We start from the raw sequence: 16,003 nt of genomic DNA, 5'->3' as shown, positions 1-16,003 counted from the left end.
TCCAGTGTTATGCCAATTATTGTATGTTTGCAAATTTTAATAGATTGCTCGGTTTCATTTTCTCCACTATTACATTTAGTGATCTGAGAAGTGGGATGTGTCACGTGATCAGTCTGAACCCAATTGAACCCTGCATGGTTTGGTTTTGTCTTATAGATGACAGTAAAGTTATACAATAACTGCTCCACGCATGCGTGAATTAGGGCAGATGTTGGCCTCCACTAAGAACAATGCATGAATGCCCTTTGCTTGGTTGCCATAGCCTTCAAGGACCTGAAGGGGCCTAACAGCCATGACACAAAACTCCATCCTAATTACATATAACAATATATCTGGAGCTGCCTGAGAGGCGTGATATTGACAATTTAGATAAGCAGTCAAGGACATCTCTATGCAGATCTGGTAAACAATTCTAGCCTAATAGACTCAAATGAGATGTCATTCCAAAAGCCAATCACACATCGCCACCGAGCTTCAGATCTAAGTTTACCTTTGTGAATTAAAGCCTATGTCTATTCTACCATACCCCTGAATGGGTTTGACATCCAAAGTAAGGTTTTCTTCCATGATGCTAAGGCTGGTGCTGCTCCCCTTTTTTCTGAACTTCAAAGTCCAGTTATGGCATCAGCAAGGAAACAATACTATCTTGGCTCTGTGACTTTAAATCTGAGACAGCTATCATGGTATTGTAATTACCTCCTTCTGCAGGATCTATGGCACAGTATAATTATTCCATTATTATCTGAGCAAAGTATATCAATGACCATGTGACATACTAAACACTCCCTAACCCAAGGACACCTCAAGGTTGCAGCAAACTAAGTATGTGCCAGACTGGTGCACTGAAAATAAGTGGACAAGTGATGGTGTACATGTTGTTTACTCTAGTTTCATATACTTTGTTGTAGTGTGCTTTCATATACGTTTAGTCGCATTTATTTTCATTGACCATCTAGGTTTACACGTTATAGGTTCATTTTTTTAGGGATTGTCTTCATTTTTTTGTGGTTTAGTTAAATTGAAGGCAAACTGTAAATAACTAAACAAGAACCTCAAAGCACACATAATTAATCAACATCACATATCATAATACAGTAGAAAATTCATAAAGCTAATTATAATAATTGTTAATTGGAAATGTAGAAGATTGGCACATACACATCTTTCAGTAAGCTGTAGGCGTCAGAGCAGACTACAATCCTAGTGGGTAAGGGTAGTTGCAACTGTTCTCCAGCAGCACATTTATTTATAAAATGTGAACACAGCAGCACACAAAAATGGCCATTACATGGCTCGAAGAAAAACATTAAGTCCAAGTGTGTAGAAGCTGCTTCGGGAAAAGAGGAGTATTCTGCTTCGTGCAGTTGGAAGCAAAATTCATCAAATTACTTCCACCTCATTCCCAGGCCCTGGTTCCTCTCAAGGCCCCGATTCATAAAGATCTATTTCAGAAGTAGGTGCCTTTCAGTCCTGAAAATTCAGGCCCAGCTTTATTAAGATTTTTCATTGGGTTGCCTAATTTTTGTGGCACGGCCCTGAAGTAAAATCCATGCTGGGATTTACTAAGCCACGCAAATCAATTTTTGCGTGGCTTTGCATGGAATAGCTCTGCCTTGCAATACCATGCTTCAGGGAGACGTTACATAAGGTGAGCCTGGGTGTTCCCAAGCACCCACCCATGTCTTTTGGCGCAAAACCATGTTTACTAACGTCAGTCAACATGGATTTGTACCAAAATGGCGTGTCTATTCGGGGCTGGCGTAACGAGGAGAAATATTTGTCTTTCTCATCATTACTTACTCTTTGCATGTGTGCTGCATCTTAAGCAAACACAAAGAGGAATATGCCTCCTAGAATAGTTTTTGTGCAGGAAGGTATCTCTTACTACACACAAACTCTTCTGAACAAAACACACTAGGCAGACAGAAGTGTGTTAACACTAAGAGAGAGGAGAACTTCACAATATCTTGGTTTGTATGGTGCATTTTTGCTCTCTCCCTTTGACGCTAAACAGCAACTTCCCTTGTTGTACTGTGCTGTATCAAAGTATAGTAAATTGGGGCCTTAGTATCAGGCCTAAGTCAAAAGGGTGTGCCACTAACTCATGAACGAATCTTCGTGAATATGACAAAATCACCTACTGGTGTTGATCTCATTATCAGGATCCAATTCCTTTCACTGTTACCCCTTGATTAACTTTGCAGCATCACGTCTACCTGAAGTTCCCTCCACACTGAGGGCATTACAATCAACAAACATAGCATAACATAACATAACATAACATAACATAGCATAATGAACAAAAGTATCTATCTGTCCTCTTTGATGCATTAGGAAGCTGCCTGAAATTCTCTGTTACCCAAACATGTAATTCCCATCCACATCTCAAGGTGTTCATTTCTCATTTTATAGGCAGAATCACCGTCATTAGGAGGTTAACTACCTCCGTATAGTTACTACTCCCTGTCCTTATGCACCAGCCCTTTTCCGTTCTGTTATCGGTAACAAGATGTACTATGGGTTTCTATTAGGCCACACCTGCAATGATTCAATTGCATTTCAAATAGGGAAGGAAGAATTCTGGCCACCTAGCAATTATGTGTGGCATCAGATGAACAGTGTCTAGGAAACAAAGTTTCCCCACTATTGCCTCACCTGTCCTTCAGTTGTTTAGGTTCAGATTCAGCAAGTCAAAGCCTTCAAGATCTATCTATCTTTCATCGGAGATTTGCATCATTGGTCACCACCTGCCTATGTAAAACTAGACTGAAATTGAGGGAATTCTGCACCATGTGGCCTACACGTGCCCAGAGGTACTACCACAACATTCAATGGGCTAAGTGCTTGGTAGGTTAAGACCAGCAAGGCTTTACAAGAACAAAGCAATCAAGAAGTAGGCCAAGAACTCTGGAAGACTGGGCAGCGACAGTGTCATTGTGCCATCACCTTGGTTTCTAGAGAGGATTTCTCCTTGAATTATTGCCATCTCTGTCCTCTGAAAAGCCGTAGGTTCCTAAGACCTTAAGGCAGTTGTATATGGTGGGACCAACGGGCATGTCTCATTCCAACAAAGCAATCAGCTCTGGACTTTGCTGTAAATGTGTTGATTACAGAGAGAGAGGGAGAGAGATGATAAAGGCTACATCCACAGACAGTGTAGTTGCAGTAGGAGACTGAGTGCAGTATATTGCTTCTCTGAGATAAAATAGAGCTTGTTGTCATTGAGAACAGGGACCATGATTTTATGTTCCCATCTGTTCTCAGGTTCTTGTCCTGAATGCCATGACTAGAGTACATTATGAATATAATATGCACATTGCAAGCTCTATCAAAAACAATATACCATCAGTTCCTGCCCTCGAATGTACACTGTACACTGCACAATTTGACTTTCCTTGCCTCTTCCCACCTTAACAACTGTGCTTCAAACCTTCCATCAGCCCTCTTCTCCACCATTTCATATGCACCCCAATGAAAGAGATTGATGGATGAAATCTTGGTGCTGCCTAAAACGAAATATCTTTAAATGTTGCTCCTCACTTCATACTGGGGGGATAACTTTGATAAACACAACCAATCAACATAACTTTAGGGTACAATGGTATTTAATGCTCTCAATCCATCCCTGTGAGCGCAATCAAACCAACTACTCCTCAGAAAAGTCATAAAAATTAGCTTCTTAAATAAGCTTTCTGCTCCCTTAGAAAATGAACAACAATGGATATGAGGACAACCTTAAATTCTGGCTAACTGTCACTACCTTAGACCTATTAACTCTTGCTTAAGCAGATGTGTACAAAATATTCTAAAGAGGCAGTGTGGAAACAACATGATTTGTGCTTTATAACACAACATGAAAACACATTTAGAAATTACAATCTCAAACACAGTGAATTTTATAGAGCATCAACGTATAAATGTCTCATTATGCACCTTGGTTCCGAATTTAGATGGGTATGCCATCAGATTGCTAATAATGCTTACACATTAACTCTGCATGTGTGACTTTGCATCCAAAGACTTTCCAGATCATTGACTTAGGCTCAGCCTGCGGCTGCAGTGTCAAAGCTTCATGGCTGAGACCTCCATAACATCTCTAGAAAAGCTGAAACAGTGTAACTGTGACTGCAACCACTGAAAAGTACAGCCTGTTAAGTCTATCACCTAGATTCATGTCCCGTTTTGCGAGTCCTTAATAGCGATTATTAAGGAATCGCTATTAAAGACTCGCAAAACGGGATTCATGTAGAAATCGCAAAAATAATTGCGATTTCTACATGTTCCTTATTTGCGATTAGCAAATTTTGCGATTAGCAATTTGCTAATCGCAAATAAGGATGCGATTTCAAGGGTGCCAGGGGTGTCCAAAGGACACCCTGTAGCACCCCTGAAATGAAAATGTAGACTGATGTTGCGCACACACATATCCAAAGGACATGTGTGTGTGTAACATCCAACTTAGAAACGTGCATTTTTCTAAGTTTTCGCTATTTACCACGAAGTCAGACTTCGCGGTAAATATCGGCCAAAAATAGCGAATTCGCAATTCAGAAATGGATCATGAATAGCATTTAAGGAATCTCTAATTGAGATTCCTTAAATGCGATCGCAATTTGAAAAATCGCAATCATTTGCGAGTTTTCAAATTGCGAGTACATGACCCATTGATGAATCTCAAATGCCATTTTTGCGGGCGCAAACGGCCGAATTTTGCGAAACGCACCGTTTGCGCTCGCAAAAATGCTTGATGAATCTACCTCTATGTCTTTCAATGTAAGCTGTAAAGGAGTACACCACACGTTCTTTAAATGCCATTCGAAGAAAACACATGTGTATGGGCTAAGGGATAGGGATGAATCTTTAGGGCTATCTGGTCTAGAGTTCTCAAAATAAGTGGTGATTAAAAAGTTTTAATTCCTTTCTCAAGCTTTGAAATCTTTAGTGTTTTAATTTCTACAGTTCTAGCTCAGACAGACCAATAGGTTAAAATAACCTTTTCGTGAATAAATTGCTGTTTATCATTCTGTCATTTGTTAGGACGAATTTACCGATGTGACTAAATCAAAATAAGTGTAATGCAGATTCCATTAGGATATAGTGATTCACATATAATGACTTCACAGTTAACTCTGAAATTACAGACTTTGCTTAGAAATAAATTCTGATGCATCAGACAATAACGTTGAAGAATTATAAATTACGCTCTCTATAAAGCCGAAAAAGAGAAAAAACGACTAAAATATGTCTTAGAAAGATGGTGGCAAATGCACTTGACTATGTGTTGAAGTACATCTGGTAAGCCGCCTTGCCATTTTTGAAAGGGTATGGCGTAAATCGTGCTGGCAAACCTGCTTCAAGAATGCTTTGCTGCTAATCCATGAATGTGATCCACGTTCTTCGTATTTCTCACGGCAAGGGTAGAAGAGGAACAGATGGGTATCTATTAATACACCGGCGGAACCCACAACAACAGCAAACCAACATGCTCAAACCATTTCCTGTTTTGTGGTTTCTGTATTGAACACATGCAACGTCACGGCCACGACAATAGAGAACATGAGTGGAAGAGGCCCACGTGCTTACCCTGCCAGATGGAAGATTGCATGACTCGAGTGCGGTTTCTATCCGCTTCCTGTCTGCTGAGAATAAACGATACATGCTGTAGAGAAAAGGCAATAAACACACAATGAGAGGGCTCCAAGGCTCACGGCAGCTCAGCAATTGACGACGCTCTTCAACCATAACATCACATTTCTTCCTGAAACAATTTTGGGCATTGCGTGCGTTTTTAAATAAACAGAAAACATGATTAATGTTAACACGAAAACTAAGCGACATGTCGTAGGCACGCCATGTTTCACTGTTTGATTTAGATTGCAAAATGCATAAAAGTCGATTTTCATCACTTGCATCCTTAGATGCGATATTGTGGAGCCCAGTTGGTGTGTTCATTGAAAGAACGGAATTACCTGTTTTCCTCTAGCTTCCATTACGAGTCAGACAGAGCAGACTTACCTCATCAATTGCGGCCAGTTTCTCCACTCCTGGTTTTGCAAGGTTTGAGAAAACCAGGCTTGATTTTACTATGTGTTAGTTAATTCCGCACAATACAAGCATTTGCAATGCAATCGGACTCGCCTTTGGGACCTTATATGTATTTAGCAATGCAGCACATTAGCCTGGGTGCTGAAACATCTACTGTTCCTTAACATGGAGGGAAAGTAAGCACCAAACTGCGTGACACGCCAGGTATGTGGAACACATGGAGAGCAATATTGCCTTTCAGCGGGAAATGGTATAGTCCAAAGCTCAGTTTTTAATATAAAATGAGGGCCTTCGGTGATCATATCACTGAAAATACAAGATTTGAAAAAAATATTATTGTCTACGGGTGCTGGTGGAAGACAATCTCTATGGACTGGAATCTAGGGAATGCTAAAGTGATGCTGGTATTTTACCGACCTCTGCTGGTCATTTTCAATCAAGAAAATGAAATAGAGGCAGTTGCCAGAAAAATTAAAAAAAGAAAGTCCCTCAGCAGAAAGCAATATTGGTATTTTATTAACCTCTGCTGGTCGTTTTCCATCAATACACTTAAAAAGAGGCAGTTGAACAGAAAAAAAGTCCCTAAGCGGAAGCAGACAAGTCCTAGGGCTGATCTCCAGATCCCACAAAGTACATACACATATAAGTATATACTAAAGTATATAAGTATATACTAAAGTATATACAAGAGGTCTCGAATGCTCAACCTAAAAATCTGCATGAGGCTTTGACTTCAGCAGCAGCTAAGCCTCCTTCCCTTTTTTTTCCTGACACAGGGGCGCATACAATGCTCTGCTGCCAGAAACCCTTTCCCTCCCCTAATCACCCTCCATTCTTACTCACTCACTGCCTCCTATAGGACCACGCACACATTTACCACCTGCTTAGTGCAGCTGGTAAATGTATGGGTCAAATCCCACAGAAGTGGGACTTCCAACACAGTTCAATAGGAAAAATCAGCCCCACATGGTAATTTCCCTAAATGAGGGTTTAACTTGTAATTACATGGTACTGGGAAGGATTTTTTGCAAGGTAATGGCAAAATTGCATGCAATTCAACTTACTCCCAGTACCGAGCAAAGTGGAATGAGGACCTTTGCGTTGCATAGCTTTTATTTTTATGACTCAAAGATTTGTGCAGGTTCATTCTGCTGATTTACGACGCGACAATTGATGCTTTAAAGTTATTTTGCTTTTTTAAACTTGGACTTTGTTAACTAGGATTGTGTTATTTATCGTATTTATGCTTACAAAATATCCTTTTCCAGTAACCCTCCTGTTGGAATTTAATAACAGGTTCAAAATCAGTAGTCTTCAGGCTGCAGTTATTTGCACTGTGATCAGTGTTTTTGGTACATTTCTAAGCTTCCCAAGCACCAATCAAGATTGGAAGGATTCTATTAGGAAGGGGATAATGTCCCCTTCCCAATGGTACCTCTCACTAGTGAATCCTTGTAATGGGGATTGCAGCAAGAGGGCGAACCCCAAGCAGGGATCCAACCACTGCCCACCAGGGATGGCTCTTGGGGTGGGAAGCAGCCATTCAAGGTTGGCCAGGTGAACTCTGCTCCAATATAGGTCATATTCAGTTTTTCTACCCCCTTGGGTAGGACAATGGGGGGCTAACCCCAGGTACCCCTCACTGTGGGCACCAAAAAGTCCAATAGACCCAGCTTTTTCTAAAAGAAAGAAAAGAATGGCTCGCCCTGGCGTCAGACAGGACCCTCACCCCTGAAGGCATCAACAGTCTTTCTGTTCCCTGAGAGGCAGATTGGCTTATCCCTTATCTGTCTTCCCCAGAGATAGAGGGGCAGAAAGTCCACTAGAGGCCAGGAGTCAGGAATCTTCATGTGTATATACAAAAGAAGTGGAGTCTGGTCCGGCCTGCCCAAGCATCGGGCTGTAACCTCAAGGCCCCTAGAGTCTTTCTGTCTCTCTGGGGGCAGATTGGGGTGGGTTCCTTTTCTGTTCCCCCACCCCTAATGGCCCCAACATTCTTTTTGACCTTGGGAGGAAACAGATTGAGAGGTTTAAGCCCAAGTTACCTAGCCTGAGGGGGGTTAAATCTAGGAGCAGCTGAGCAATTTAACCCTAATATGCCATCCACAGGGTGCCAGCAAGCCCGCTTGACACAAAGGGATTTTTATATTTATGTTAAAGAAATGGGGTGTGGACTAGAATGGTCAGGCATCATGCGTACTCGTACCCCTACAGGTCCGAACAGTTGTTCTGTCCTCCTGGGGGGCAGATTGCAGGATTTATCGCCAATCTGTCCACCCATGGGTTCAGAAAACACATTAGACACCAAGCATTTTTGTCTTTATAAAAAGAATGGGGCATACGTGGTATGACCTATCATTGGGCAATACTCCCCTCAAAAGCCACAAAAGTCTTTCTGTACCCCCAGGGGTGCAGAACCGTGGGTTTACTCACTATCAACCATCACTGGGAGAGAAAAAGAAAAAAGAAAAGGGGAGGGGGTGAGCTGGCCCAGGCATTGGGCATATTCCCCTCCTTTACAGGCCTCCCATTCATTTTGCCCCACCTGGGGGCAGATTGGGGTGTTTACCCCATATCTGCCCACCCCAGGGTGCAGAAAAACCCGAAGACACCAAAGGGTTTATATTTATAAAAGAAAATCAAGTGGGGCTATCAGTCTGGCACCCCACACTAAAGGCCACAACAGGCCTTCTATATACTCCCAGAGAGAAGGATGGCGCACAAAAGGTTAAAGTCAAAATGTTTCCAATTTTGTCAAAGTTAAGTCCTTTATTTTTCCAATCTATAAAAGAAGCCTCAGCCAACGCGTTTCATTCCTTTCGGAACTTCTTCAGGGCACATGGTATCAAGCTTTCCTCTTTAGTGTAGTCGTGTCGCACAATATTCTGAAGCAGAGTTGGAACTCATTCGGTTCTTCTCTTGAGATCTATCCCCACTGATGATTCATAAACAACTGCAGCGGCGCGGGGGCATTAAGGAATAGACATAGAACTGGTCTGTACGTGAAATAAGGGTGCTTATACACTATCCACATAAAGTCAGCAGAGTTGAAGAGTAAAGAAATATACCTGTGCCCTGAAGAAGTTCCGAAAGGAACGAAACGCGTTGGCTGAGGCTTCGTTTAAAGATTGGAAAAATGAAGGACTTAACTTTGACAAAATTGGAAACATTTTGCACTTTAACCTTTTGTGCACCATCCTTCTCTCCGAGTTTTGTATCTGTTTTTACAGTGGAGCGTACGTGTGGCAAAGTCCGGATGCACTGGGCACAAGCCACGCATTGACACATTTACTTTGAAACTGAGGTGCTTAACTGTGGTCAGCCACACAATTTGTTTCTTAAGTACTTTCTATATACTCCCACCTGCACTGGGCTGACAGCATCTCCACCTCATGATAAGCACAAAGAAATATGGATTTATTTGGGTGAAGTTTAGACATAAGGGCTCCCAGAGAGTTGCTTATACCGCCTTCTTATTGTCCCTTACCAGAGTGGTATAAAGAGTGTCTCTTGCCCAAGGGTAGTAATGGAGAGCAGAACTGGGAAGGGTAAACCTTTCACCACATTCTGTTTTGTCACTTTTTCCCTGATAACCTTAAGTTTTCTGACTCCTAGCAATACAGGCTATGCAGTTCCAGTTGGGAGGAAGGAGGGAAATAGTCAGGTCATAGAAGGAGGACCTGGAGGCGGAGGGACAGTCTCTTTAGGAACTAGGTCCCTTACACACCCATATAAGTGCCTTGCTTCATCATAGTACTTTGCGCCTCGTCAAGCCGGCACTGCAATGCCTGATTGGCACCCTCGAGGGGCCTCCTTATTGGAGATATTTAGTCCCACCGCTGTATGTGAAGTGCAAGTATAAGGCCCAGAAGGTAGATTGGTGAATTGTAGTTTGTGCATGACAAATGTGATTTAAAAAAGGATAAGCAAATCTCTGGGTTGGATTTTAATCTGTGAGTCTGTTTGTCCAATTAAGAAAGTGGTGGCTCCCAGTAGAGACAATGATCTCTGGATGCCAGAAAGGTTTACAAGGTTGACATGTTTCTTGCCTCAAAAAAAGTCAATAATGATCTAGGGGCAATTCATCATGACCCGAGGATTCTAATCTACACAGTGTGTGGTACCTGTTAGACCTACCATCTTTTGGCAGTTTCCCCTTGTCTTTTTGCCATCTGACCTCCTGTTTTTGATGGTATGCTGGACTTTGTTTTGGTTGGTTTAGTGTTTCTGCACACGTTTTCACTGCTATTCAGTGCTAAAGTGCAAGTGCTCTTAGTGTAAATTGTGTTATTGTTGGTTTTCCATGATTGGTATATTTGATTTAATAGCAAGTCCCTAGTACAGTGCACTGTGTGTACCCAGAACATGTAAATCAAATGCTACTAGTGGGCATACAGAACTTGTTGTGCCATCCACACAAGTAGCCTTGCAAATGTGTCTCAGACCTGCCACTTCATTGTCTGCATGGAGTTTTTACTGCCATGTCAACCTGGCAAGTGTACCCACTTGCCAGGCCCTAACCTTCCCTATTCTTACATATACGTCACCACTAGGGTAGGCACAAGGTAGCCATGTGGGTAGGGAGCAGTGTAGGTGAAAGGAAGGACATGTTGTAGTGTGTCTTACATGTCCTGATAGTCAAATTCTGCCATTTCCTTACAAGTAAATCATTTCATTGGGACAAGATAGAGAAATGGAGTTTAAGTTCTCCGAACTCAGAATTTAATAACATCTTTTAGTCAAGGAGGTTTTTGAATTGTTTTAGAAAATGCTACTATTAGAAAGTGGGAATTTCTGGCTGAGCCATCCTGTGTGCCTCTGCCTGGTTGTGTATTCACTGTCTGGTTTTGGAATGACAGGAGCATTAGCTGTGCATTCACACTAGACAGTCACAAGAGGGATTGAGGTGTGTCCTGCCTTTCCTGGGACACTCATAACTAGGGTGAATAGACCTTTCAGCATTTAGAGTGGTGGGAGGAGCTTTCACTAGTACCTGGATAGGCTGTGTCTGCTCTGCACAATGTTGTCTTCACCCCCTGTAGTGAAGTTGCACCAGGGAGGACAGAAATGGTTTTTAAACGGGAAAGTAGTATATATATAGGGGTCCTGACCCCAGAACTTTAGAACTCATTTGGACTAAGGAACCGACCAAGAAGAAGAGCTGGAGAAGCTGTGAGAAGGGACTACCACTTTGCTGTTTGCTTTGCTGTGTTGGTCTGCAGTAGTTGCTTCTGTCTTGGGCAGTGAAATGACTGGACTTTCTGCAATTTATGTTCCAGAGTTTTTCCAAGGGCTTGAGTTAGAGCTTGCGCCCTGTTCAAGAAGTTTCAGGAGCAGCAGAGACGTCAAGCTCATAAGTCACCAGCACTAGGAACTGTGTGTTTTGTGCTGCAACAGAAGAAAATGCAACCAGACGCCATCAACGATGCCACTGCCAGCTCGTTGACCTCTTTTGTGATTGTGGTAAGACCCCAGACTATGCATGAACCGCAGGGAAAATTACCCCCCTCTGGGGACAGCGCCCAAAGTTATTTCTGTTCAAGGTATCGGTTGTCTGAAGTTTTGTGTGTACCAGTATGTCTTTAATATTGGAAGTTTGTTTGGTATGGCGAGGTCTCTAGTCTGTAGGATATCCCAGTGCTTTTTGATTATCTTGCTTATCCAGTTAGAATCAGGAGTGAATGTGGTCATGCAGGTAAGTATGTCATCTGGTGGTCTCCTATGGTGTTGAAGGAAGGCATCTCTATTGTTGTTCGTTTTTTCTAATAAAGTGTGGAGGTAGTCCAGTTTTACCAGGTTCTCAGATACTAATGCTGCCTGTGGGTCGTAGTCATGTATGGAATTGCAGTTGCGGCACAATCACAAGAATTGCCAATAGGAGAGGTTAACCTTTAATGCATTGGGATGGCGCCTACTATAGAGAAGAAGACTGTTGAAATCCGTGGTATGTTTGTATGCTGTCATACTCATTCTGCCGCCCTCCTCCAGATGGAACATAGGATCCAAAAAGGGAAGCTTTTCCTCAGATACATTGCTGGAGAGGCGTAGGAAAGAATTGAAAGTGTTAACCCAACCACAAAAAGCTTCACATGGGATCCTGTCTCCCTTTCACCCAATTGGCACATTCAATTTACTTGTAAGTCCCTAGTAAAGTAGTACTACGTGTACACAGCACTGTAAATCCTACTAGTGGGCCTGCAGCAATGATTGTGCCACCAACTGAAGCAGCCCTTTAAATATGTGATATTCCTGCCATTGCAGCCTGTGTGTGCAGTTTTAAACTGCCATGTGGCCTGGCAAAATAAACCTTTTGCCAGGCCAACACCTTCTTTTTTATTACATATAATTCACCCCTACCATAGGCCCTAAACTGCCCAGAGTTCAATGTGCTGTATATTTCAAAAGTTGGACATTTACTTGTAACTTTTTCATGTACTGGTATTAAAAAATGCTTACATTTCTGTTTCACTCCTACAGGCCTACCTCTCTCATAGCATCGCATAGGGTTATCTTATTACATTTAATAAATGATAACATTCCATTTTGTGCAGGTTGGAATGTCAAGTTTGCGGTCTAAAGAACTGTAATTTAAAACCTTCTTTAATGGTAAAGTCGGATTTTAAGTCACAATTCTGAAAAGCCACATTTAGAGAGTTGGCATTTTCTTGTCCCAACCATTTGATGCTTGCAGTCTGATACCTGGGTCACATGACTAGGTGTAGCTGGCAGTAGGTGTGTGCATTGCTCCATGGCAGTGAGACAAAGGAGCATAGGTGGGGCTATCTCTTACTTGATGAGGGGGGGAGCTGCCGTCTACCACACTAGCCCATCACAAAGGCTCTAACTGGGCACCCTGACAAAGGGTTTGACACTAGTCTATTATGAACCGAGACAGGCTGGGGCCAGGTTAGGGAGGAGAGAAATTCTAAACAACTCTGGAGGCGGAAACCTCCAGAACCTTCTCCTACTTCAAAGTGGCAACAGATATAAATATTGGACCCACAGACCAAATCATCATAACCCTCCTGGATCCGTGGATACTACAGAAGTTGAACTGCTTTACTGCCAGAAGAACTGCCAGAAGAACTGCCACTCAGTTTCCTGTACGGCTTTGATGGTGTGCTGCTTGATGTTCTGCTTGCTGAGAAGGAAGACTGGACCTTCACCCTTCATCCCAGGCTCAAGTAACTCCAAGAGTTAGCTCACTGACCTCTTGTCGTTCGCTATAGGGACATAGCATTCTCCAGAGGCTCCATGCAACTGCCCAGATAACCTGCTGCCTTGGCCTGCAAATTGACCTAATGAGCCATGCTGGGCTCTGCTTGAGTGAGTTCCTGACATCCAAACGTTTCCCTCAGGTCCTGGACCCTAGGTCTGCCATCAGTTGATCTCATCTCCAAAGGAAAGGTGAAAGTCTGAAGTTTTGAGCTCTTGGGTCATTCCTGCCAAGGTCTTCCAGCTCGTGCTGCATGCCAACACAAAGTTCTCTGGTAAACCTGAATCTTCGCGCCACAGCGACTGCCAACAAAGTTTGGCAGTATGAGATCTGTGCTTCGCGTTACACCATAGACAGCTTCCATTGACCAGCAGTGCGAACGATCCATCAATGACCATCATCTATGCCCGACAGGTGACCTGAAAACAGACCAACCAGCCAATCCTTCGTGAAAATTCTTTAACCAAGGCAGTGCATCCAGCATAACATGTTTCGACTCCATGAGTCTTAATCATATGTTAATGTAGGAGTGACCCTTCTTTTGCTCTTTATATGACTGATACTTCAGCAGTGAGGACGGACACACATTAGTTTGAGGTTCAAAAACAGAAGGACTTATGTTGGTAAACATCATCCAAGTTATTTTGCCATTACGATTGTTCAATGAAATCAGTAAACGCTTTCTGAATAACATGTAAAAACAAAAGTTGCACTTTGATTTTTTCTTTTCCACTCTTGGTTGCCACTGATCTTAGTTTGTTATTTGTATAAAACCACAAGGTCCTTAATGCTTTCCAAAATCCCCTTTATGGTGCCAACAACAAATCATTATGGGTATTGTGGTTTTATACAAAAAACAAACTAAGATCAGTGGCAACCAAGAGTGGAAAAGAAAAAATCAAAGTGCAACTTTTGATTTAACATAATCATGAGCTCAGCTTTCTCTTCATGTTGTTTAGACTTTGCCTGCACATTGCCTATGCTATTGCATGTATACTTTCTCCTCTGCCCTTTACCTAATCTCCCCACTTTATAGAACCATCAGTAAAGTCTTAATATATTACCTTTCTCAATAAACTAATCATAGCACTTTTATGGAGTTTCATTAACTTATATTACACAACCTCTCACCAAGCTAACACTTACAACAAAATAAAACGTATTATTGATCACATAGTCAAAATCTATTGCATTTACCAATGCTTGTTTAAGTTTGCACCTAGTTACTATCAAATCCAAGTTGATGTTAGTAGCATTTCCTAAATGCCCATTTCACAATTAGGACATGCGGTTAGGAAATTGCAAATAAGAAATCACCATTGGCGACTTCCTATTATGCGAATTGCAAATTGCGATTTCCACTGGGTTGAAATTGCATTTTGTAATGCCGCCTAGGCCTTTCTACATTAGAAAATACATTTTTGCATTTCCTTAGTGGCCGAAATTGTGATTCGGTCTATGAAGAAATGCAAAATTCTTACGTACTTGGGCCTATATGTCCCTGTGACAAGACAAGTCTGATGGTATATTACTAACTTACACCAGCGATCAGGTTAAAAAAAATTCAGATAAAATGTTGTCACCTAGCTTAATTTTTCCTATTTACTTTCATTAGCTAATAATTTCAACAATCCTTTTCTTAGCGGAAACCATGAACGATCTGCATAAATGACTCCTTACTGACTTCTGAATTTTGTCTCCTTTTCACTCCTGAGCTTCACACTTATTTCATCACAAACTGAGTTGAAACACAAAAATAAGGAAAAATGATCTACCACTAAAAAAATTTTTTTTTCTCCTCTACCCATTACTGAAAGCTGGGAAGTGGTTGATCTTAGCACAGCAAACCTTTCGTAGATGGTCATTTTAGGAGAAATAAAAATAATAATACACGTATTCTTGCACAACACTTTTTCCATCTCTTACAACAGAAAAATGCTACATTTCAGGGGAACTGGCAAACCATGGGTGGCTTTAGAATACCTAATATGTGGGACAAAATGACCAAGATTTGCTCTTGGTACCTTTTGTTGAAAAAAAAGTTTTGAAGGTTTCAATGCACTGGACCAAATGTCAAAGAGAGGGCTCCGAGCTGGGGAATCAGGTGTTGTTTGGGAGATCTCAGACCATAAGGGGTAAGTATGCCAGCTAAATATCTGCATATACCCTGAGCCACTGGAATTATGCGATTCCGTGCTCGCAGTTTTCTTTGCATAATTATTTTGCTACATTTATCACATAATCCATCATCTGCTGCATAATCTACACATTTAAAAATAATGTTTTGTAGCTCACATGGCTCAAAAGTTACTAAAACATGGTCATATATGTTCCCACATACTGGAAACCCTTCACAGTGGTTAACTGGTCACCTTTCAGTTGCTTATTTATGTACCTGGTTGTTAAATTGCTGGTACTAAATAAGTGAAATCTTTCCCAGACAGTATTTCCATGTGCAAAAATAAAAAATAATGAAGTAATACTATTAAAAAAGTGCACATTATGCTGCATAATTTGCCTTTTCTTGCTGCATGATTCAGTCAACCCTACTACATACATTAGTGCTCCCTTGTCACATAATTCCAAGGGCCCTCAATATATCCACTCCCTGATGTACATAGACTATGTCCATTGTGCTTAAACAATGGGCCTGATTTAGATTTCGGCGGACGGGTTACTCGGTAACAACAGTGACGGATATCCTATGTACCAAAATCTCAATGTCATTATATCCTATGGGAT

The 16,003-nt window shown here is 41.7% G+C and overlaps 1 protein-coding gene across 2 annotated transcripts in view; it reads right to left on the bottom strand.

Annotated features, from left to right (window-relative positions):
* The window catches only part of PLCB1 (phospholipase C beta 1), a 2,228,480-nt gene that overhangs the window by 1,187,448 nt on the left and 1,025,029 nt on the right, over positions 1 to 16,003 (bottom strand). For both annotated transcript variants that reach the window (XM_078649524.1, XM_078649525.1), the window contains exon 7: positions 5,584 to 5,659. In XM_078649524.1, the coding sequence (XP_078505650.1) occupies positions 5,584 to 5,659 (76 nt within the window). The remainder of the gene's footprint in view (positions 1 to 5,583; positions 5,660 to 16,003) is intronic.

This window comes from Lissotriton helveticus, chromosome 6 (genome assembly GCF_964261635.1).
Source record: "Lissotriton helveticus chromosome 6, aLisHel1.1, whole genome shotgun sequence".
NCBI classification, from domain to species: Eukaryota; Metazoa; Chordata; class Amphibia; order Caudata; family Salamandridae; genus Lissotriton; species Lissotriton helveticus.
Note: the sequence above shows the minus strand (reverse complement) of the source record. Positions and strands in the feature narration are given on the sequence as shown.